General features: G+C 41.4%; 1 protein-coding gene across 2 annotated transcripts; it reads left to right on the top strand.

The window, feature by feature from the left end:
* The first annotated feature begins 946 nt into the window (after nucleotides 1-946).
* Nucleotides 947-24317, top strand: mrm1 (mitochondrial rRNA methyltransferase 1 homolog (S. cerevisiae)). Of its 2 annotated transcripts, none has more exons than XM_043718477.2 (6): nucleotides 947-1790; nucleotides 13278-14212; nucleotides 21425-21518; nucleotides 21618-21738; nucleotides 23260-23379; nucleotides 24072-24317. In XM_043718477.2, exons 1-6 carry the CDS (start codon nucleotides 1665-1667, stop codon nucleotides 24113-24115), a joined length of 1440 nt encoding a protein of 479 aa, XP_043574412.2. In that variant the 5' UTR covers nucleotides 947-1664; the 3' UTR covers nucleotides 24116-24317. The 2 variants fall into 2 exon arrangements, with proteins under 2 accessions (XP_043574412.2, XP_043574414.2); XM_043718479.2 differs by lacking the exon at nucleotides 947-1790 and adding an exon at nucleotides 8692-8828.
* The last annotated feature ends 605 nt before the right edge of the window (nucleotides 24318-24922 follow it).

The following is a 24922-nucleotide window of genomic DNA, read 5'->3' as shown; positions in this document are numbered from 1 at the left end:
CTCCCATTTTCTGGCCTCTCTGTTTCTGTCTTATCCGAACTAGCGTCTGTATTCTGGCGTTAATGCTGTAATTAAAAGATTACATTTACTCTCAGAATCTAACTTTGCAGTTAAAGCCCATGATTACCTAATTTCTGTAAACATCTCCAACAACACTTTCCTTAAGTTACATCTCATGCTTTGTGTGCATTTCCTTTTTCCCAACTACGTAACCTAATCTAATATTACAATAGCCTGTGCTCTGCACCTCCTTTAAAGCCCTTAATACTCATTCACTTAACCAGGCTTTCCTTCATATCCTGATTGGACACTGACCAAAGTAATATTCTCGGGGATAAGAAATTTGTGTTTGGTAGATTTGACTTTTAGATCATGGAATAACACTTTTATGGAAAAAAAAAACTCCTCTCTGGCTTGAGCTGCACCTGTTTTAAATCTGTCAATTCTGACTTGGTTTTGACTTGCTTTCAGTAATTAGGAGATGGTACTGTTCACTTGCACAGTCTGGGTGTGCTTCCCTGTGCTGATGTGTTATTCTGATGCAGCCTTTGCTTCAGGAATTGCTATCAGTGACAGAAAATAGCAGGATCTTCTCACTTAGTGCTCAGCACTGTTCCTGATATTGTGATTCCCCAATCTCAGAAGGAAGGAAGACTCCAACCATGGTCTTGGCAACATTCCACCCTCAAGCATCCAGTGATGAGATGCTGAATCCCCTGGCCTGTAGGTTTTGAGCTCCCAGGGCCTGAACTTGAACTCCTGGCACAAAGACATTCCCCTCCCCACCACTACAAATCCAAATATTGGCCAAGAATGATCCCAGCCACTTGATGCTAGAAGTGGTCTAGTGACTAGTAAGTCTAAACAAATTGCAAACATCCAAGTCTCGAGGGGGGGAAATGGAGAAACAGGGTGGGGGAAGGGGCCAATTGGAGAAGTGGGTACAAGGGGAAAGGATCTGATTAAAACAGTGACTATGGAAGAGAAAGATTTCACCAAATCTCTTGTCATCGGCACAATGGCTCAGTGATTAGCACTGCTGCTTTATAGCACCAGGGTACCAGGTTTGATTCCAGCCTCTGGTGTCTGTGTGGAGTTTGCACATTCTCCCCGTGTCTGCGTGGGTTTCCTCCCACAGTTCAAAGATGTGCAGATCAGGTGAATTGGCCATGCTAAATTGCCCCATAGTGTTAGGTCAATTAGTTAGAGGAAAATGGGTCTGGGTTGTTGTGAATTGGTTCGGCCGAAGAGTCTGTTTCCATACTATAGAGAATCTAATCTATGAAGTATCTGAATCCTGCATGAATACAAAGTATTTCAAAAATATCAATTACGTACATGTAAATCATAATATGCTAATTTAATGACAACGTTACAATGTGTTCATTTTAAATTTTCCTTCAAGGTATATAGGCATTCCTGGCAAACTAACATTTGCCAATCCCTAAAATGCCCTTTTCAGGTTATGGTGAATTAAAACTAGGTTGACGAATAGTTCATAAGACTTGCATGATGCAGCAGGGTCCTATTCAGTTAATCTTATATAATGCATGATACACTAACTATAGTGAATGCTGAGGTCCTTGATTTCATACAAGTGTGTCAGTCCATAGTCTTGATGCTCATTGCAGGTAAAGAAAGGACTAATTTTCTGTTCACTTGAAATGGCTGATATTTATTTTGTTACAGATCATAAGTGTTTTAATGATTCTTTGTCTCCATTTCAGGCCTGTTTTATTATTGCTTTGAATGGCACAAGTTCAATTATCGTGACTTTAAATTGCACCCTAGTAAGTGTCATTGGAGTGTTGTCAAATAAAAGTTGACACCAAGCCACAACAGAAAAAGATGACTAAAAGCTTGGTTACAATTGAATTTTGAAGAGCACCTTTTAGGGGAAAAGGTGGCAAGGTGTAGGGAGGAAATATAATAGGTTTGTGGATGTCTTTTGGACATTCAAAAAAATTGCATATTCATTCATGCGTTTCTGCTGAATAGCAGTGTCAGTGGCTATAAATTCCTAATGTTAGTTTAAATTTTGGGTCATACAAATTCTACAGTTTCCCCTTAATTGCTGAGATTTTCTGGCATTGTATTCCTGTAACTTTCCAAGTAAAAGACTTCGGACTGAGTTTGTGGTAGTTTCCAGGCAAGCTAACTAGCCTACCTGTCATTACCTTGGCAGACTGTTTCACTATAGATGTGCCTCTGGTAGCATTTTAGATTCAGCTCATTTAGCTGAAGAATGTTTGGCATACGAAATCTGGCAGTAGTCACAAACTTTTAATGTTCTACCACATAGCAGTAACAGGATGGGTCAGAGTCAGCATGGATTCATGAAGGGGAAATCATACTTGACTAACCTTCTGGAATTTTTTGATGTAACTCAAGATGGACAAGGGCGATCCAGTGGATGTAGTGTACCTGGACTTTCAGAAAGCCTTTGATAAAGTCCCACATAGGAGGCTAGTGAGCAAAATTAGGGCGCATGGTATTGGGGGCAAAATACTGACTTGGATTAAAAATTGGTTGGCTGACAGGAAACAAAGAGTAGTGATAAACGGCTCCCTTTCGGAATGGCAAGCAGTGACCAGTGGGGTACCACAGGGATCAGTGCTGGGACCGCAGCTTTTTACAATGTACATTAATGATATAGATTATAGTATTAAAAGTAATATTAGCAAATTTGCTGATGATACAAAGCTGAGTGGCAGGGTGAAATGTGAGGAGGATGTTAGGAGATTACAGAGAGACCTGGACAGGCGAGGTGAGTGGACAGATGCATGGCAGATGCAGTTTAATGTGGATAAATGTGTGGTTATCCACTTTGGTTGCAAGAACAGGAAGGCAGATTACTACCTAAATGGGGCAGTACAATGAGATCTAGGTGTTCTTGTACATCAATCAATGAAAGCAAGCATGCAGGTACAGCAGGCAGTGAAGAAAGTTAATTGCATGCTGGCCTTCATAACAAGAGGAATTGAGTATAGAAGCAAAGAGGTTCTTCTGCAGCTGTACAGGGCCCTGGTGAGACCGCACCTGGAATACTGTGCGCAGTTTTGGTCTCCAAATTTGAGGAAAGACATTCTGGCTATTGAGGGAGTGCAGTGTAGATTCACGAGGTCAGTTTCCGGAATGGCGGGATTATTTTATGCTGAAAGATTGGAGTGACTTTGCTTGTATACGCTTCAGTTTAGAAGGCTGAGAGTGGATCTGATTGAGATGTATAAGATTATTAAAGGATTGGACACTCTGGAGGCAGGAAGCACATTTCTGCTGATGGGTGAGTCCCGAATCAGAGGACACAGCTTAAAAATAAGGGTTAGGCCATTTAGAACAGAGTTGAGGGGAAACGTCTTCACCCAGAGTGGTGAGTGTGTGGAATGCTCTGCCCCAGAAGGCTGTGGAGGCTAAGTCTCTGGACTCTTTCAAGAAAGAGCTGTCGATAGAGCTCTTGAGGATAGTGGAATCAAGGGTTATGGGGATAAGACAGAAACAGGATACGATTGAGGATGATCAGCCATGATCCTAATGAATGGTGGTGCTGGCTTGAAGGACAGAATGGCCTACTCCTGCACCTATTGTCTGTCTATAGATTCGGTGTCTAGTGTACAATTAAACTGAGGCTCACTTTGGGAGTCTTGGTGGTTGATAGTCAAGCTTAGCAGCTCCAAACATCCAGATCAATAATTGATTAAACGGACCAGAGCTAGCTCACTACTGGTCCACCATTCCAGGTTATTAATCACCAGAAACATCCCACTGAGTGAGCGGGTAATGCATAATATGCAGCATCCTATTTGGGGTAAAGAAAATGGGAACCTTGATGGTGTTAATGAAGAAGTAGAGTCTAGAGAAAGCAGATAAAAAACAGTTCACATTAGAGAAGAGGAAGTTTGGGAGGTCTTAGATAATATAAAGATGGATAAATCTCTGCGACTTGATCTAACATATCCCAGTTGTAGGAAGTGAGAGGAAATTACGAGAGCTCCTTGCAGAAATATTTGCATCATCCATAATTATGCGGTGCCTGATGGCTGGAGGGTGGCTAATGTACCTTTCTTTAAGAAGGGTTGTAAAGAGAAACTGGGAAATTATAGACCTGTCAGTCTTTCTTTGGTTGTGGGTAAATTGTTGGAGGTGATTATAAAAAGATAGGATTTACGGACATTTAGAGAGGCAAAAATTGATTAAGATAGTCAATATGGTTTTGTGCAAGGAAAATAGCATCTCTCAAACTTAACTTTTGTGAGAAAGTTACCAAAAATTGGCAGAGCAGTAGACGTTTATTTGGATTTTAGTAGAGCCTTTAACAAGGTTCTGCATGGTAGACTAGCTAGAAAAGTTAGGTCACATGGGTTTTGGGGTGAGCTTGCCAATTGGCTTTGTAATTGGTTTAATGGCAGGAGACAAGAGTAATGGTGAGGGGTTGCTTTTCAGACTGGAGGCCTGTGACCAACAGTGTTCCACACGGATCGGTTCTGGGACCTCTTTTGTTTGTCATTTATATAAATGATTTGAATGAATATCGAAGGTGTGGTTAAGTTTGTGGAGGACACAAATTGTCACTGTAGACAGTGAAGGAGTTTTCTAAGATTTACAAAGTGTGGTGGGTAGTGCTAAGTGTGGTGCTGGAAAAACACAGCTGGTCAGGCAGCATCCAAGGAGCAGGAGATGAAGAGCTTATGCTAGAAACATTGACTCCTGCTCCTCGGACACTGCCTGACAGGCTGTGCTTTTCTATGCCATATGTTTTGACTGATCTCCAGCATCTGCAGTCCTCACTTTCTCCTTTTGGGTAGTGTTGTAGAACACTATGTTGGGGTGGCATGATGGGGCAGTGGTTAGCCTCAGCACCAGGGTCCCAGGTTCGATTCCAACTTTGAGTTACTGTCCGTGTGGAGTTTGCACATGCTTCCCGTGTCTGCGTGGGTTTCCTCCCACAGTCCAAAAATGTGCAGGTTAGGTGAATTGGCCATGCTAAATTGCCCATAGTGCCAAGTGCATTAGTCAGAGGGAAATGGGTCTGGGTGGGTTACTAATCGGAGGGTTGGTGTGGACTAGATGGGCCGAAAGGCCTGTTTCCACATTGTAGGGAATCTAATAAAGGTATCTAATCTAACAGAAGGACCTAAGGGTTCAGGTATATAATTCTTTAAAGTTTGTCTCATAGACAGGCTGGTTGAAAAGGTGTTTGGCACACTTGCCTTCATTGCTTAGTCCTTTTGAGTATAGGAATAAGGAAATTATGTTTAGGTTGTGCAAGACATTGGCAAGGCCTCCTTTGGATTACTGTCTGGTTTTGGCCATCCAGTTAATAGGAAGGGTATTATCATGCTGGAGAAGGTTCAGAACAGATTGCTGGGTATGCAAGGTTTGAGTTTTAAAGGGTGGATAGGCCCCAACCTCGCCATCAAACCAGTGGATAAAAGGGGTGCAGTGGTAGTTTGGTGCACTTACCTCTACACCGCTGAAGCCAGGTGCCAACTCTAAGACACCTCCTCCTACCACTCCCCCCATCACCAAACCATCAGCTCCCAGACCATACACAACCTCATCACCTCAGGAGATCTCCCACCCATAGCTTCCTACCTCGTAGTCTGGGAACCCCGCACCGCCCAATTCTACCTCCTTCCCAAGATCCACAAAGCTGACCACCCCGCCTGACCCATTGTCTCAGGATGCTCCTGCACCACCGAACTCATCTCCACCTACCTCGATACTGTCCTATCCCCCCCTAGTCCAGGAACTCCCCACATATGTTTGAGACACCACCCTTGTCTTCCAATTACAGGACTTCTGTTTCCCTGACCCCCAACACCTCATCTTCACCCTGGACTATCAATCCCCCTACACCTCCCTCTGCCATGAGCAGGGCCTCCAAGCCCTCTGTTTCTTCCTCTCCCGAACGTTCCCACCAGTACCCTTCCACTGACACTCTCTTATTTGTTTGGCTGAATTGGTCCTCACCCTCAACAATTTCTCCTTCGAGTCCTCCCACTCCCTCCAGATGAACATGGTAGCCAAAGCCCCAGCTATGCCTGTCTCTTTGGCTATGTAGAACAGTCAGTCTTCCGTAGTTACACCAGCACCACTCCACCCCCCTTCACTACACTGATGACTGCATCAATGCCATTATGTGCTCCTGCAAGGTGGTTGAGCAGTTCTTCAACTTCAACACATTCCACCCTGTCCTTAACTTCACCTGGACCATCTCTGACACCTGCCTCACCTTCCTGGACCTCTCCAGTGACGACTGACTCAACACTGACATTTTTTTACAAACCCAATGACTCCCACAGCTACCTGGATTACACCTCTTCCCACCCTACCTCCTGCAAAAATGCTATCCCGTATTCCCAATTCCTCTGCCTCTGTCATATCTGCTCCCAGGAGGACCAGTTCCACCAGAGAACACACCAGATGGTCTCCTTATTTAAAGACTAATTTTCCCTCCCACGTGGTTGACGATGCTCTCCAATGCATCTCATCCACGTCCCACACCTCCACCCTCAAACCCCACCTCTCCAACCGCAACAAGAACAGAACCCTCTTGGTCCTCATCTTCCACCCCACCAACCTTGGCATAAACCGCATCATCCACCGACATTTTCGCCACCTACAAATGGACCCCACCACCAGAGATATATTTCTCTCCCCACCCCTATCCGCTTTCCGCAAAGACCGTTCCCTCTGTGACTACCTGGTCAGATCCACGACCCCCCAACAATCCACCTTCCCCTGCCACTGCAGGAATTACAACACCTTCCCCCCCCCTCACCTCCGCTCAAGGCCCCAAAGGAGCCTTCCACATTCACAAGGTTTCACCTGCATATTCACAAATGTCATTTATTGTATCTGTTTCAGGACACCCGCACCAATTAACCCCACCAAACATTTCAGCTCCCCCTCCCACTCTGCCGAGGACATGCAGGTCCTGGGCCGCCTCCACCTGGACCATCTCTCACTGCCCGATGCCTGGAGGAAGATCGCCTCATCTTCCACCTTGGAACACTTCAACCCCAGGGCATCAATGTGGACTTCACCAGTTTCCTCATTTCCACTCCCCCCACCTTACTACAGTTCCAACCTGCCAGCTCAGCACCATCCTCATGACTTGTCCTACCAGCCAATCTTCCTTCCCACCTATCCGCTCTACACTCCTCTCCAACCTATCCCCTTCATCCCCACCTCCATCCCACCTATTGTACTCTTAGCTACCTTTACCCAGCCCCACCCACCTCCCATTTCTCTCTCCACCCTGGAGGCTCTCAGCCTCGTTCCTGATGAAGGGCTTTTGCCTGAAACGTCGATTTTCCTGCTCTAATGCTGCCTGACCTGCTATGCCTTTCCAGACCCCCTCTAATCTTGACTCTGATGTCCAGCATCTGCTGTCCTTACTTTCACGCCTGGGATGTTTTTCATTGGAGGATAGGAGGTTGAGAGATGATCTGATAATTTATAAAATGAGATGTAGATACTGGAAGCAGGTTTGCTCACTGAGCTGGAAGGTTCATTTCCAGACGTTTCGTCACCTAAATAATATCTTCAGTGGCCCCTGGGCAAACCTTTGTCTGGAGGCCCACTGAAGATGTTACCTAGTAGGGTGATGAAACGTCTGGAAATGAACCTTCCAGCTCAGCGAGCAAACCTGCATCCAGAACCTCAACCTGAGCTACAAATCTTCTCAAACCTTGCCAAGAGGTGTAGGTAGTTGATGGTAGTTGTCTTTTCCATAGGACGGGGAATTTCCACGCTGAGTGGGATGTGTCACTGTAAGGACATACGTGCAGGGCCAACATTTCAGTACCTTCAATGAGGAAAATATCAAACCAAATCAAAAGATTTGGAGATGCCGGTGTTGGACTGGGGTGTACAAAGTTAAAAATCACACAACACCAGGTTAATTGGAAGCACTAGCTTTCGGAGTGCAGCTTCTTCATCAGGTGGTTGTGGGAGGACACAATTGTAAGACAGACTTTATAGCAAAAGTTTATAGTGTGATGTAACTGAAATTATACATTGAAAAATACCTTGTTTGTTGAGTTTTTCATCTGTTGGAATACCATGATAGTTTCACTTTTTTCATGTGTAAATCACAAAACGTTTTTAAAAGTTTCATTCTCAGGTAAACTAACAATTGGTGTTAGCAAAGAAGTGAAAGTATCACGGTATTTGAACAGATGAAAGATTCAACAGACAATCAAGGTATAATTTCAAGGTATAATTTCAGTTACATCACACTGTAAACTTTTGCTATAAATTGTGTTTTACAACTGTGTCCTTCACAACCACCTGATGAAGGAGCGGCGCTTCGAAAGCTAGTGCTTCCAATTAAACCTGTTGGGCTATAACCTGCTGTTGTGTGATCTTTTTTAACTTGTACAAACCAAAAGTGGTGTAGAAAATTTGAAATCTTCGGTGATGGGCCCAGCTCAACATCTGAACCTAACCGAAGTGGAGTGGGGAAGCAACATGAAAGAGTGTGACTGGGACACTCCAGCTGCATGGAAGACGCTGAGAGTAGTAGGGTGTCAGGAAGGTGATTTCCGGGTTGCGCGGTGTCAGGAGCGGAATTTCCGGTTCCGGTCGCGGTCCGGGATGGTTGCTAGGTAACCAGGGCCTAGGGGAGTAATGGTGGAAAATGTCACGTGGCTGCAGCGCGAGGGGGCCGCGTGCCCCCCCTTCCCCCGGCGCTGGCGCTGCTCGGCGGGCGGTTTCTCCGAGAGAGGGAGAGTCGGCCAACGGCCGGAGGAGCAGTTTGATCAATCCTCATGGACTGGGTGGCGGAACTAAAGTGTTCCCTAAACCCCACAAACATTTAAATAGTAAGTTCAGGCCTTTGCATTTTACTGCAGCTGTCCCGGCTGCTGACTTCACCGGATGTATTATTTATTAATTAATGTCTTTATCGCCTACGAACACCGTTACCTTGCTGCCCTGTTCTGGATAATTAACCAGAGTTTCAATAGTCAACATTAAAGGATGTTGCAGCGCAGTGGTAGTGTACCTGCCTCTGAGCCAGGAATCCTAGGTTCAAGTTCCACCTGTTCCTGGGTTCATGAGAAAATATCTCAAAGGTCAGAGTCTGGGTTGATTAACGTGTTATGATTTGGAGGAGCCGGTGTTGGACCGGGCTGCACAAAGCTTAAAAATCACACAACAACAGGTTATAGTCCAACAGGTTTATTTGGAAGTACTAGCTTTCGGAGCGACGCCCCTTCATCAGGTGACGAACATCCGGTGAAGGAGCGGCGCTCCGAAAGCTAGTGCTTCCAAATAAACCTGTTGGACTATAACCTGGTGTTGTGTGATTTTTAACGATCAAAATGTTGTTTGAGTAAATAGCAGGAGTCTGTGGGACAGGCAGTGGAAAGCCACGTGTTGACATCGCTGGGATTTACCCAGCGAAAGTTGGCAATCCTATTACAATAAATGTTTTAAGAGGCATCGTCCACAATCAAACTGTGGACAATGAAAAACTTGTGATGGCTCCCCTTGGAAAGCTCAGGAGGTTGATAAAGGTCTGCCACACACAATGTGATTAGTGGTTATGGGAAGAAGGACAGAGTTTGACATAGATTTCTGTCTGGAGGAGAAAGTGAGGTCTGCAGATGCTGGAGATCAGAGCTGAAAATGTGTTGCTGGAAAAGCACAGCAGGTCAGGCAGCATCCAGGGAACAGGAGAATCGACGTTTCGGGCATAAGCCTGAAGAAGGGCTTATGCCCGAAACGTCGATTCTCCTGTTCCCTGGATGCTGCCTGACCTGCTGCACTGTTCCAGCAACACATTTTCAGCATAGATTTCTGTCTCCCATTCCCAGTTTATATTGAGAAAACGGTGGAAAGCCAGGACATGTGATCTATTTTGACAAAGTTACCATGGTGCCTCACGAAAAACCAGCACTGTCCTGGTTCTTTGAGTTTTCTGCAGTTGGCAGATGCTGTCTTCATGTCACATGTAAACAAGATGATATGTAAAGTATCCCATTTCCCAACTTCTCCAATCTCCTGTTTCTTTCGAGATCAGTAATTTTGCAGATGATACAAAAACTGCTGGGCTGCTTAATAATGAGGTTATAGGAAAATATAGGCTAATCAGTGGAAAACGGGATAAATGTGAGGTGATGCACTTGGACAGAACAACCAAAGCAGAGGGATACACAATGAATGTTTGAACTCTAGGAAGTACCAAGGATCAGAGTGACTTTGGGGATTGTGTGTATACACCGGTCCCTTTAATGTGTTAAGATAGGTGGATAAAGTGGTTAAGAAGGCAAGGCATAAGAGTTTAAGAGCTGGGAGGTGATGCTGGAACTCTAGAAAACTAGAGCTAGAGTGTTATGTGCAGTTCTGGACTGAAAATTATTGGAGGAATGTGAGGAGAGGAAGGCACTGGTTCAGAGGAGATTTAACAAAATGTTGGGCTGGAGAGTTTCAGTTATGAAGAGATTGGACAGACTGGGATTGGTTTCTTTGCAGAAGTGATTGAGGAGGATATCATTGAAATGTGTAAAATTTTGAAGGGTTTAGATAGGATAGACAGAAACTTTTCTCTTTGATGGAGGAGTCATTAACCAGGGCGTAGTTTAAAGGTAAGGGAATCAAGGGCGAAAGTAGGAGAATGGGGTTGAGAAACGTATCAGCCATGATTGAATAGTGGAGCAGACTCGATGGGCTGAATGGCCTAACTTCTGCTCCTGTTTGTTATCGTCTTAAAAGGTTAGAGGAGATGTGAGGAATCTTTTTTTCCACCTAGTGGGTGGTGGAAATCTGGAATTTACAGCCTGTAAGTATGATAGAGGCAAAACCCTCAATGTTTAATAAGTACTTAGATGTGCGCTTGTGATGCCAAAGCATACAAGGCTTTGGGTCAAGTGCTGGAAAATGGGATGGAATAGTTAGGTAGTTGTTTTTGACTGGCACGGACACAAAGGATTAAAAGGCCTTTTTCTGGGCTATAGATAATTATGACTTAAGGATGCAGTTTTTAGCACCTCCCAAACCTGCACCTGCCTTTCTTTGCAGCACTAAAATGACCCCGAACAAAATCAAAAGTTATCATCTGGTTGTTACTGTGCTACATGCACTTTCTCCTCCTTTTCTTCTTCACCTCTCTTCAGCCTTTGAAATGGTTGAGAGCACAGTGCATCATCTATTGGACAGCTCAGTTCCACTGCCTTTCCTTTCTTTACCGTTTTGGCCATCTAATTATATGTGGAGAATTTCCTGTGTTAGCTCCTTTTCCCACACCCACACTTTCTCTGGTGTTTGCCATGAATCTAGCTCTCCCTTTTCCTCATCTACATTCCAACATTATGCAAATGCATCAAGTCAGTTTACAACTATATATTGGTGACACACAATTCTACCTAACCTTCACCAAGTACAATCCCTCTCCACTCCCTCTTTGTTTTCAGACTGGTTATCCAATGCCAAGTCTTGGATAGGCCAGAATTTTCTCCAACACCTGGAAAAATCAAAACCATTGTTTTAACCTTCCCTCTTTTCCTGAATGACATTCTGTCAATGCTAATTCAATCATTCTTTGCGCCTTTTTGGGCTAAGCCAGACCGTTCCATTTCTGATGTGATTGGCCCCAGATTTCCTCCATTGCCAAGGAAACTTTTGTCAAATTTCAGGATCATCACCAGCCACTGTCACCGCTGCCTCTGCCAACCCATTTTGCAGTTTACAGCAAAACTTAGAGTTTGTCTCATTTTAACTGCATCTGTTCTTGAGCTACCAATCAGTTGTTTGAATTCTCAGCCCTTTTAAAATATAAAATAAAAACAGTCTGCCCGTGTCAGTGAGAGGTCACCAAAATACTAATTAATTTAATTTTTAAAAAGCCTTGGAATCTAAATAAAAACAAATACTGCCTGTATCAGTAAGAGTTTGAAAAAAAAAGTTGTTCTAGCTGTTTGTTGACAATACTCTTGAAGGTATCATTCTACCATTATTGATCCTAGGTTGTGGAAAGCAATCATTATCTGAATTAGAATGGGGTGCTAAATGGCCTGGTGTTGGTTAGAATACTAAATTGACAGATTATCAGGTTAGGATGGGAAATAGGTGGAGGGGTTAATGAGGGCTAAAGGGCTTAATATTTAAGAGAAACACACTTTCAGACTTAATTGTCTTTGTGACCACCTGGGCCAGGGGGCTTGAATCTGTTGCATTCTTGCACTGCCCCTCAATCCCTAGACTTAAAATCAGATCTGTCAGGGAAATTGACCTACTTGATCAGCCTTGGGAATGACAGTCCTACACAGTATTTGAAAGGGCTTATGGACAGATATTGTGTGTGGGCAAGAGGTAGTAAGTGGAGATTAATGTGGGCACGTGTGAGATTATTGACCTTGGTAAGATGAATGAGCCAACATTCTCAGTTTAGAAGATTGTGAGGTGACCTCAGTCAAATATACAAAGAATCGAGAGCTGTTTTTGATGTTAACGTGTCTGGAAACAGAGTGCATAGTTTCAGAATAAAGAGTTTCTTATTTAGGGTTAGCCATTATTTACTCTGATGGTTGTGAATTTTAGAAATGTCCTATCCCAATGGTATATTAATGCTCACTTATTGAGTATATTTATTGTTGAAAGCAATAGATTTTTGGATACAAGAGAACAGATGGATATATGGATCAGTTGGGAAAGTAGCATTGTGATAGAAGATCAACAGTGATTTTATTGAATGGCAGGACAGACTCAAGTGGCTGATGGTTGCTCTTGGTCCTGTTTTGTAGTTTCTTATGATATATTGTCATTCTTATTTGGAATCTAAACTCTCTTCTTTCTTTCTCTACTTCCCCCCGAGGAAAAACAACTCTATTGCAGTGTTAGTCTGCCCTGATTGACACTGGAGGGCAATCCCTGCGTGCTAATTGCTTTCTTGGTTGCTACTTTATGTGGCAGACTAGTAACTATTTGAGGGTATTTTACTTTTTTAGGCATTGTATGCAAAGCAAGACTTTATTCCCACCTAAAGTTCTCTCTCTGTGTACATTGGGTAGCACCAAGCACTAAATTGTCATTGGAATGGTAACTAGCCACTTTAACCTTCCCAGCTAAGAGCATGAGTCAGCTTGCTACATCCAAATTACTGGTTGAAATGAATTGTCTGCACAGACAAGAAATCAAACCTTGGGCCTTCTAGATAATATGATTTGGGTACTACATTTAGTGATGCATTTACTTACTGGGCTGTCACTGTTCTTTCAGCAAAGAGTATTTGTATATATAGTGGCTTGACAGAAACAATTTGCTTTTGACAGGTGGAGTTTTTAAAACAGGCAGCAATGTTATCTGTTATGTCAAACGAAGCTGCCAGGTGCCTGAGGAAGAGTCTCAGGCAGTTTTCCTGGTTATGGTTTGTTCGTCGTTATAGCTGCAAAAGGGAAATATCCGACGACAGTACATCAGTCAAACAGAAGCCCACAGTTAAATCTGAGAAGACATTAAAGTCAAGTAAGAGTCATGAACACGACTTCAATAAGGCAGACTTGGATGTTAAAGGTAATGCAGAGAGATTAACTGAGTTCCCAAAGAACTTCCACGGGTCTGCTACATTGAAAATGATAAAAAGACCAGCAATGAATCTTTCCACTGGAACTTCAAGAAAACGAAATAATGCTAGTTTTATTTTGCCATCTCAAAACCCTTCTAAAGTCATACATACACAATTGAACTTGAAACCTAGTCATGTCCGCAACTTGGAATTTCTCAACCTTAGAAATGATGATTTTACTAAAAGAAAAATATCAAAGATTTCTCCATTCATTGAAAGAGAGCCAAATTCAGAGATATTGTTTGGCATTGCACCTTGTAACCTGGCCCTTTCCCAATTGCGTAGAAAGATTTTCAGACTGTTTGTGAAAGAAAATCGAAGTCAGCGAGCTGAAATGCAGCAAATCTATCAGCGAGTAAGGGAAATCGGAGTGCCAGTACATCAGGTGATGAGAAAGGTTCTTGACAGGCTATGTGAGAACCATGTTCACCAAGGTATTTGTCTTGAGGTGACACCCCTGGACTATGTGAAATATGATCAATGCTCTTCAACAGATATTGATGGTTCTGAGTTTGAACACAGTGACAAACCGATTTTGTGGCTGGCATTGGAAGGAATCCAGGATCCCATGAACATGGGAGCTGTGCTTCGTTCAGCTTACTTTCTTGGAGTGGATCTTGTTCTTGTAAGTCAGCAAAACAGGTAACTATGAGCCCTTATATTTGAAGTTAACTATTGATTAGCCTTGGGTGTATTACGTTTTAAATCGCTGTTGAGCACAATCTGTGAAATGTAATTGGTATTTAAAGATTATCACAAAATAAATGAAAACCAAACATTAATAAATCAAATTCTTGTTTAATTGGGCGACCGAAGATGGAAACATAAAGCTTTAGTGCCAGGAGGAATGATGATCTTTTAAATGGATCCTCCGGTTTTGACATCTCTGCGATTCATTCAACTGTTGTGAATAAACGTTAAATCAAGAGTAATCTTGGGATAGGGTATTTTAAATTAGTTATTTACTGAGAGCATCTATAGTACTTTTATCACAAGAATAGCTTTTTGAAAGAAAACAGATGTTTAGATCTTTTATAAATTATACCAATAAGCATCTCATTAGTTTTTGATGTACATGTTGTAAATGCTGTGTCTGCTTTCACAAAATTGTCCAGCAGGTGGCACTCAAACCCTGTTTATTAAGTAAGAAAGGCGTCTTCTCCAACCCCCTTTGCCGACTGAACTGGTTCAAAAGTTATTTAAGGAATACCGGCAAGACTTGTTGTCAAGGTGGCATTGTCCCATTTTAGGGGTGTCCATGTATACTTTGTAACAGTGAGGTCAGATAAACAATTTTCTTTGTCATTGAAAATCTACAAATAAATTAGGAGCAAAATTGTTTTTGAATTTGAGTTCTCAGGGCTGGTCTGGTATCCATCTGCATGAATGTCATTTTTTGTGTTGAGTGAGTGTTAGTGAAAAAAATTAAATTGGTGAAGATATTTTGAAATGATTGACCTGCGATGAATCACAGTGATGTCAGCAACTGATACTGTTTTATTTAAACTATATCCACGTGTTATTGATATTATACAGGTCATTTATTGAAAATATTTTCAGCAAATTATTATACTCATTCTAAAACATATTTATTTTGGTATGTTGCATTGTTATAATATAATTTGCAATGTGAAATGACCAGGACTGGTCTCAACAGGAGACAGATTTATGGCCATAAACTGAATAAAATCTGTTCCCCTGAAGTGTTTGGCTGGTAATTTTGAACATGTTGTATTGATCCATTTACTGCTAACAAAGTGGCAACTATTCTCACTGAAAATACTCTTGCCTCTAGATTTGAAAGATGTAGACTCAAGTCCCATTGCAGGACTTAACCACGTCATCTGGAAAACCACTTGAGTGTAATATGGAGGGAATACCACAGTATCAGAATTGTTATATTGTCGATGAAATGTAAAACTGAGGCATCACAGATATGGAAAATGTCATACAGTCTTTTAAGGAATAGAGTCATACAGTAAGGAAAGAGACCCTTCGGTCCAACTCGTCCGTGCTGACCAGACCTTGTCCCATTTGCCAGCATTTGGCCTATATCCCTGTAAACCATTCCTGTTCGTATACCCATCCAGGTGCCTTTTAAATGTTGTAATTGTACCCGCCTCAACATGAAACTGTTACCCTTCTGGTCCTTTCTAAATCTTCCCCCTCTCACCTCAAATGTATGCCCTCTAGTATTGTTCTCCCCCACCATAGGAAAAGGACCTTGGCTAGTCACCCTACCCATGCACCTCATGATTTTATAAAGCTCTGTGGTCACATCACTGACTCTCCAGGGGAAAAAAAAGCCCCAGCCAATTGAGCCTCTCCCTATAATTCAAATCCTTCAGTCCTGGCAATATCCTTGTAAATGTTTTCTGCACCCTCTCAAGCTTATCAACATCTTTCCTATAGAAGGGTGACCAGAATTGTATGCAGTATTCCAAAAGTGGCCTTACCAATGTCCTGTACAGCCGCAACATGACATCCCAACTCCTATACTCAGTGTTCTAACCAATGAAGGCAAGCGTGCCAAACACTTCCTTCACTATCCTGTCTACCTATGACTCCACTTTCAAGGAACTATGCACCTGCATCCCTAGGTCTTTTTGTTCAGCCACACTGCCCAGGGCCCGACCATGAACTGTATAAGTCCTGCTCTGATTTGCCTTGCCAAAATGCATCTCCTCACATTTATCAAAATTAAACTCCAACTTCCATTCTTTGATCTACTGGCCCATCTGGTCAAGGTCTCATTGTACTTTGACTTAATGTTCTTCACTGTCCACTATACCATCTATTTTGGTGTCATCTGCAAACTTACTAACCATATCTCCTGCATTCACAAAGCAGTGGACCCAGAACGATCTGTGCAGCACACTGCTAGTCACCAGCCTCTAGTCAGAAAGGCAATCCTCTACAACTACTCTCTGTTCCTTACCATCAAGCCAATTTTGTATCCAACTAGCTAGGTCCCCCAGATCCCATGTGATCTATCATTACTAACCAGTCTACTGTGTGGAACCTTGACAGACACTTTGCTGAAGTCTGTATAGACAACATTGACTGCACTGCCTTCATCGATAATCTTTGTCACTTCTTCAAAAAATTCAATCAAGTTAGTGAGACACAGTTTCCCATGTGTAAAGCCATGTTGAGTATCCCTAATTAGTCCTTGCCTTTCCAAATCTCCCAGTTTTCCAAATAATATAATGTCCCACAACTGTTGTCATGAAAACAGATTAACTCATAATTTCATCCATCTCAATGTGGTTTGTGGGATCTTGCTGTGCACAAATACCAACTTCAGTATACATGAGCACGAATTAGAAACAGAGGTAAGCCATTCAGCCTCTCTTGCTTGCTCCAACATTCAGTAAGTTGAAGGCTGGTCTGATTGTGAATTCGAATTCAAATCCACATTCCTGCCTCAAGCCAATAACCTTTGACTCCCATGTTCAGGAAGAACCTGTTCACCTCTGCCTTAAAGGTATTGAGTTGCGTTGCATCCAGCGTTCTCTGGGGAAGAGAATTCCAAACAGTCTCATCCCTCAGAGAAAGAAATCCCCCTTAACTGTACCTGAAATGGCAGACCATTTGTTTTTAAAGTATGTCCTTTATTTCTTATCTTTCTCACAATGGGAAGTATCTTTTCTGCATCGACCCTGTCAAGTCCCTTCCCGATCCTGTGTGTTTCGCTAAGATCGCCTCTTGATCTTCAAAACTGCAATGGATGCAGGCACAGCTTGCTCAACCTTCCCTCATAAGGCAACCTCAACCACACCTCCACTTCCAATTTCAAGAATCAGTGAATTAGTTGAGTGAAGCTTCTCTGAACTGCTTTTAATGCATTTACTGAGATCAAAACTCTGCAAATATTCCCCATGTGTCACCAATGCCATAGACAACTGTAGTAAAACTTTGAGATTACTTTCCCCTTGCAATAAATAACAATGTGCCATTTGCTTTCTGGATCACTTGCATAGCAACTTTGTTATGATTAATTTACCGAGACACACACAGTTCTTTGTACCTCAGAGTTCTGCAATCTCTCTATGTATATAATTTGTTGCTTCTAAACTTCCTGACAGAGTGGACCTTTTCCCACATTATAAACCACCTGTCAGAGTTTTGCTCAGTCACTAACTATATCCCTTAGCAGATTCACAATGTACTCGTCCCAACTCATCTCCTACCCTTGTTTATGTCATTAGCGAGTTTAGTTATAGTACATTTGGTCCCTTCATCCAACTCTTTGATAAAGACTGTAAATAGTTGAGACCCCAGCAATGATCACTGTGGCACTCCACTCGTTGCATCTTGCCAACTTGAAAATGACCCATTTGTGCCCATTCGCAGCTTTCTATTAGCCAAGCATTCCTCTATTCTTGCCAATACTTTACTCCATACACAATGAGCGCTTAGTTTGTGTAGGAACCTTTGATGTTGCACCTTGTCAAATACTTTATGGAAAGCTAAGTACAGTCAATATACTTTTATCTGTATTGCTTGTAGTTTTGTCAAAAAACTCAAAAAGAATTAGTGAAGTGGGATTTCCCTTTCACAACATCGTGTTAACTCTACCTGACTGCATTAAGATTTTCTAAGTATGCTGCTGTCACCTTTTTTTTAACCGATTCCAACATTTTCTCTTTGTCAGATGTTAAGTTAGCAAGCCTACAGTTTCTTGATTTCTGTCACCCTTCTTTCTTGAACAGTTGAGCCACATTTGCTCTTTTCCAATCTGACGGGACATTTTCTAGAATTCAGAAAAATTAAAACTAACGCATCTACTACCTCAGCAGCCTTGTCTGTTAAAACCCTAAGATGAAATCTGTCAGGGCCAGGGCACATGTCAGATTTTAGCTGTAAGAATTTTTTCAGCACCCTTTCTCTACTAATTGTAATTGTTTTAAGTTCCTCATTCCCTTTTACGTTTTGAGTCACAATCATTTTTGGAATGTCATTCGTATGGTCCACAGTGAAGACAGGCAGAAGATAAATGTTCAGTCCATCTGCTCGTTCCATATTTTCCATTGTTCTTGAGAGGACCAGTTCTCGCGTTCCTTCCTATTTCACCTCTCAAATCTCGGACTACCCTTTGTTATATTTGTAGCTAGTTTCTTTCTATGCTCTAATTTCTCTTTCCTTATTAATCTTATAGTCATGCTTTGTCTGCTGTATTCTGTTCAATATTCTGAACTGCCACACCTCTACAGAACTTTCCTTCAGTTTGTTATTACCTTTAACTTCCTTAGTTCACCAAAGCTAGTGCACTCTTCCTTTAGAATCCTTTTTTTTAATAACTGTGTATTTTCTCCATATTCTGAAAAAGCTTATAGAGTGTCCACCACTAAATCTTTTTCCTGATGAAGGGCTTATGCCCAAAACATCAACTCTCCTGCTCCTCGGATGCTGCCTGACCTGCTGTGCTTTTTCCAGGGCCACTTTATTTTTGACACTATATCTCTTCTGGCCTAAACTTAATTTAGTTTCCAATTTACTTTAGACACTTTTGTCTTTATTTCCTCAATTCCCCTGCATAACTAACTAATCTTGGATCCACTCTGGGTCTGGTTACTGATCTCTAGTTGGCTCTAGAACATGTTGCTGTCAGAAACTGTCCCAAAAACACTGTGCATGACATTCAGGCTGCTAATGGCAATTTGATTAACCCAATCTAGATGTGGATTAAAATTTCCCATAATTGGTGCTATACCTTTCTCTCAATCCCCTAATATGTCTTCCCGTGCCCTGTCCCATAGGGCGATGGGTGGGCAGGGTGGAGGCATGTACCATTCGTTCAAGAGTGATTTCTTAAAAATTATTATTTTTCACCTTTATGCAAACTGACTTTACATCCTGGTCTCTTCAAACAAGGTAATCACTCTCAAATGTTCCAATGGCATCTGTAATGAACAGATCCTTTCACATTTACATAGCTTCCTGTCATTTCTACATGTCATGTGCCCTTGAATATTTGGGTCCCAGTCTTTGTGATAGTAATAGTTATAGCTCAAACACACATTATTGTGTATTTACTATACATTTATGATATAAATAATACTATTTCTTATCCCTACTTCAGCAGAATCTCTTTCCTCCAATTATGCCATTGGCATCAGTGTCCAGTCCCAATCAGATATCCCAAACCCTGACACTGAGCAGGTAACACAGCTGTCTGGACTCTCACTTACAGCTTCAGGAAGGAGTGTCGCCCTGAAAGCTAGTGTGCTTCCAATTAAACCTGTTGGACTATAACCTGGTGTTGTGTGATTTTTAGTTTCAGGAAATGTACCCTTTCTCCGTAACTATGCCGTTGCCTACTACCATTACATTCCTTTCTGACTACCCCTGCTAGAAAGGCTTCCCATGCCATCGTCCATTTGCTCATTCACACAAGCTGCAAGGTCGCTAAACCCGCTAGACAACTTCAAAAGCTGAGGCTCCTTACTCCCAATAGACATTAGTAATTTTAGGGCTTTAGCAGTATTAGCCAAATTATTGTTCAGCCTTACGTATGCAACATATTCACCCATCAATAACATAGTTGTTATCTGTGATGTCATGCTTTAACTGGCATCACCACCCCCCCCCCCCCTCACAAAGTGAGGTAGTTATCAGACTGAGACTCAGTTAAGAGCCCCCAGCCTCTGCCCATCAGCTCAGCCTCAAAGATGCTGCCCCATCCCCCAGCTCAAGCATAATTAATGGACACTCCCCTGCTCTCATGCTGCTTTTCAAAAAGCAAATCATTACCTCTGAAACACTTTTTGTTTGGTATTCTGAGGTTGTGAACACTTTCTTAATGTCAAGTCTCTAACAGTAACCTGTTATACTAAGAGTTACAAACAAAACTGATCTACTCCAACATCTTGTTACAAAAATTAGCTGCTGTGTGACACCTTTAACACAGCACTCAAGAAGGTGCTGAGCTTGTATGAACATTATTCATTGAGTTCAGGCAAGATATTGTGCAGACTATACACAGGGCTATCAATTCTTGGAAATCAAAAGAAAAGAAAGGTTTTTTTAGATAGAGCCCTTCATGACCACAGGAAATCCCCATGCATTTTACGGATAATGAAATAGTTTAGAAACGTAGTCACTGCTGTAGCAAAGGAAATGCAGTAGCCAATTTTCACACAGCAAGTGCTCCGACAAACAGCATGTTGTTCATGACTAAATCTATTGCTTTGATGTCAGTGGGAGGATAAAAATTACCAGGATTACTTGGATAACCACATTTTTTTTTCAAAAATAGTGCCATGAAATCTTATTTGCCCTCCAGAATTTGGCATGAATTTCATGTCTTATCTGAACTGTGGACTGTAAGACAATAGGATGTAGGAGCAGACGTAGGGCATTCAGCCCATTGAGTCTGCTGTGCCATTCAAAGAGATCGTGGCTGATTTGAAAATCCTCAATTCCACTTCCCTGCCTTTTCCCTATAACCCTTGATTCCCTTACTGTTTGAGAAGCTGTTTAGCCCAGCATTGATCTACTTAATGATCCAGTCTCGTTAGCCCTTTACAGTAAAGAATTCTACAGAGTCACTACTCTCTGAGAGAAGAAATTCCTCCTCATTCCTATCTTAAATGCCCAACCCAGTACTAGACTGATATATCAATTTTGAATTTTGTACTCCAGTCCTGGAATGGGACTTGAATTCACAACCTTCTGAATCAGCGGTAAGAGTACAACCAGTAGCACCACAGCTGACAATAGCTGTATATTTTAAGTGTGAATCATATATTTGGTAAATGAAGAAATGTACAAAATGGAGATTCATTGTCCAGAGAAACTTTGGATAGTTTTTGCTTATTTTGCTAACGTTCATTTTGTATTATCTTCCAGTTGTTCTCTAACACCAACTGTGAGCAAAGCTAGTGCTGGAGTTCTTGAAGTTATGACTATATATTGCACTTCTAGTTTACCTCAAGTACTAACGGTAACAGAAATTTAGACTTTGAATATTATGACATTACCTTTGGAGTGTTTTCTAAATAATTTTACAATAGCACTGTTGTCTTCTTTAACTTATATACAGGCAAAAGCAGCCCAAGGCTGGCAAATAGTGGGAACCGTTGGAAAGTCTACAGAGGCTACCTTTGCACCAGTCATTCCCTGTGCAGAATTCCAGTGGAGGCAACAGACGATTCTGGTTCTGGGTAGCGTAAAATGGCTGCTTAATTTGCAAGTGTTGGACAGAAATTGTAGTTAAAATTGTATGGCAATAAATTGAATGTTTAGACTTTACATTCAAACCTGATGAAATGATACCCTACTGCGGAGGATTACTCTGTGTGAAAACGTGTACATAAAATATTTCTTTGTTCAATTTATATGAACAATTTATGCCTTTTTAAAAGTGATGCAACTACAAAAAAGTGCCATTTGTGAGTGACAAAGGATGTGGCAGACAAGCAGGAAAGTGAGTTAATACAATAGTCAGAAACCCATGATCTTGTGAAGGGTGGTGCAGGCTGGTGGAGCCAAGTGGATTACTCCTACACCTAATTCTCATGTTCCCATTTGCTTTCTGTGTACACTGATTCGATGTACAATTTTATGAAACTGGCTTGTCACAGCTGTATGTACTTTGATATAATTTTTTACTCAAACCACTTGAGCACAAAATCTAGGCTGACAGTATTGAAGGAGTGTTAAATGCTTAGAGCTGCTGTATTTTGGATTAGATGTTAAACCAAGTAATTATTTGCTTCGTCAGGTAAACTTATAAGATCCCATTATACTATTCGGGGAAAAGCAGGGGAGTTCTCCAGATGGCTTGGCCAACTTCTATACTTCAACCAATACCACCAGGAAAGATTACCTGGATCTTTATCTCCAACTTTTCTGGGATCTTAGGTTGCAGTGTAACTGCTGCTATTGTCTGCATTACAACTGTTAGTATACTACAAATGTAATTAAGTGACTTATGAGGTGCTTTGAACTATCCTGCGGATATGGAAAGCAATGTAGAAATGTAAATAATTTTGGATTTCTTTTATGTTTGTCCTTGTGCTGATATGAAATATTACAGGGAAAAGATTGGAGCTGACTGCAGCAATTTGCTTCTGATGTATAAACAAATGGAGATGAGTAAAGGGAGCCTTACCCTGCAGCTGACTGTGGTATTCCTGACCTGAGTTGTTTGATGTGCGCAAATTGTTCTGCTCTTCAGCTGTCTGAGCACAATACTCCCTAGAATGTTTGAGCCAACATTATGATAATTGCACATCAACCAAAAAGCAGCATTTTAGGTTGTGATTTGGGTTCCAATTTGATATCCAAATACATGGATGTAACACTGGTTGCAGCACAACTACAGTTAAAATGTCAAAGCCATTTACTGGCCCTTGTTGAAGCCTTCAATATTGTACACACACTCTTGCCTACACTCACTTAACATTTTGAAATGAGCTGCAAGAGAACAGAGTGCATGTCAAAGGCACAGAGTGCTTTTGTCACTGGACGTCAGTGTTGATCAGATTAAATTCAGTTTTCAGTATGATTGGGATTTGCAAACTGCTTTACACATTGCAGACAATGATTTCAGAAAGGCAGGAGCAGTAAGCAACCACATTGTTTTTACATGTCCAAATCACTAGCTTTTGCTTTGCGTTTAACATTGAGTTTGTTGCAGTTAATTTTACACATGGAAACCGTTTTTATCTCCTGAACTACAGGAAATGAAGGTTTTGGCCTTTCTGATGATGTAAGCAGCCTGTGTCATGCAATGCTGACGATACCAGCAGGTAGAGGCTTGCAACCTGGGATTGAATCTTTGAATGTGTCTGTTGCTGCAGGTAATTGTTAGCGAAAGAATTCCACACCAGTTTAGACAGTTGCATTCAATATATTTTTTGTCCTATTCAGAAACAATAATTGTGCACAATAAGGACCAAATATTATAAAGAATAAATAGAAAGCCTTTGAGCATAACCTTTGCATTGAATAATTTTTGGAAGGATTCTGAACATTGCCAAACGTACATTGTGAAAGGTGTAAATTGCAGTTTAATTCAGAGTTGATTTGAAACACTTTTTGCTGACGTGCATTTTATATCAGAGACACACACATTAGTTAATTAACGTGAATGTTTGCCTAGTAGCTTACGTCCTATGTTAATGTAGGCATTACAATTTATTTGCAGCATTCCTGGAATTAAATATTTTATGTATGGACTTTTGTAGTTTGAGTAGTGGAAATGAATTAACAACTTCTGTTCACAAAAATTGCAACAGATAGTATTTATGAAAGATATAGAACAGGTTAGTGTAAGTAAAGATGTGTAGCTTGCTTGTGTAACCTCATGCTCAGGATTAGAGCTAGCAGCTATCTCAATGGTTGGGCAAGTGGGCCTCTAGGTCACTGATTCACTAGATCCAATCCAATTTGACACCACTTTTAAACTCAATATTTTTCAATAAAGGTAATTGGGTTCTTGTTCTCCCAATTTTGTTGTCGTGACTTGATTTTCCTTATTTTCTTCTTTCAGGAATTCTCTTACATGGTATAGCCAGCAAGAGAATGAAAACATGACAAAGGCATATCTCCTTATGCTGGTCTCCCTACACTTTTACACTTGCTTTAAATCTGGAAATAGTTTGGTGGCTGTCTGTAATAAAGCTTCCTGACTGGACAAATTTAAGTGCTGTGTACATTGGTGCTGTGTAATTTGTAATTCACTCTTATCATGTGAACCCAACAGTTACAGAATAAATAAAACTGCTTTATAGACTGACCTTTGTAGAAATGGTGTTCGAATGTAAATGACTATTTGTATAATTGTGACCATCTGCTTGGGTTAAGTTTTGACTTCTACCTTCCCTACTCTGTGGGGAATTTACCTGCAAATTCCTTTGTGTGATATTGTATATGCAACCGGTTGGGCATTAACTGTGGGAATAATGCTAATAATCTGGAACTTGCAAAGATTGCAATGAACGTGGAACATATTTCTTAAAAGGAATGTATGCATTATAATAAAATCTATGGCACAGAAATGGCCATTCAGCATCAATGGATTTGAGCCCCACACAAGCCTCATTACGCTGTACTCCATCAAACTCTTACCAACGTATTCTTTTATTCCTTTTCCCATCATGTTTGACTACCTTCCCGTTAGACAAACCTGTCAACATTCTTTGTATATTTAATATTTGTTAACTTCAGAATACTTTTTAAGTTACATTTTCAGTAACAGTCTGGATCACTCCAGAGGCATGTCAGCAGCAATTTGCATATTGTTGGAACTTAAGTATTGTTATGGTGTTAATTGTTTCACTGCAGGAAACCTGCATGGAATAATGGTTATTTTACGTATTGTGCACAGATGTAAATGTATTT

Source organism: Chiloscyllium plagiosum, unplaced genomic scaffold, assembly GCF_037043375.1.
Source record: "Chiloscyllium plagiosum isolate Xiang-an unplaced genomic scaffold, Cpla_swu_hap1 HiC_scaffold_31, whole genome shotgun sequence".
Lineage (NCBI taxonomy): Eukaryota > Metazoa > Chordata > Chondrichthyes > Orectolobiformes > Hemiscylliidae > Chiloscyllium > Chiloscyllium plagiosum.
The sequence above is the reverse complement of the archived record's forward strand: the minus strand, read 5'-3'. Positions and strand labels throughout refer to the sequence as shown.

Coding starts and splice junctions, on each gene's coding strand:
- mrm1 (XM_043718477.2), top strand. CDS start 1,665: ATGGCTGATATTTATTTTGTTACAGATCATAAGTGTTTTAATGATTCT. Junction 1,791..13,277: donor TGACTTTAAATTGCACCCTA/GTAAGTGTCATT, acceptor TGCTTTTGACAG/GTGGAGTTTTTAAAACAGGC. Junction 14,213..21,424: donor CTTGTAAGTCAGCAAAACAG/GTAACTATGAGC, acceptor ATTATCTTCCAG/TTGTTCTCTAACACCAACTG.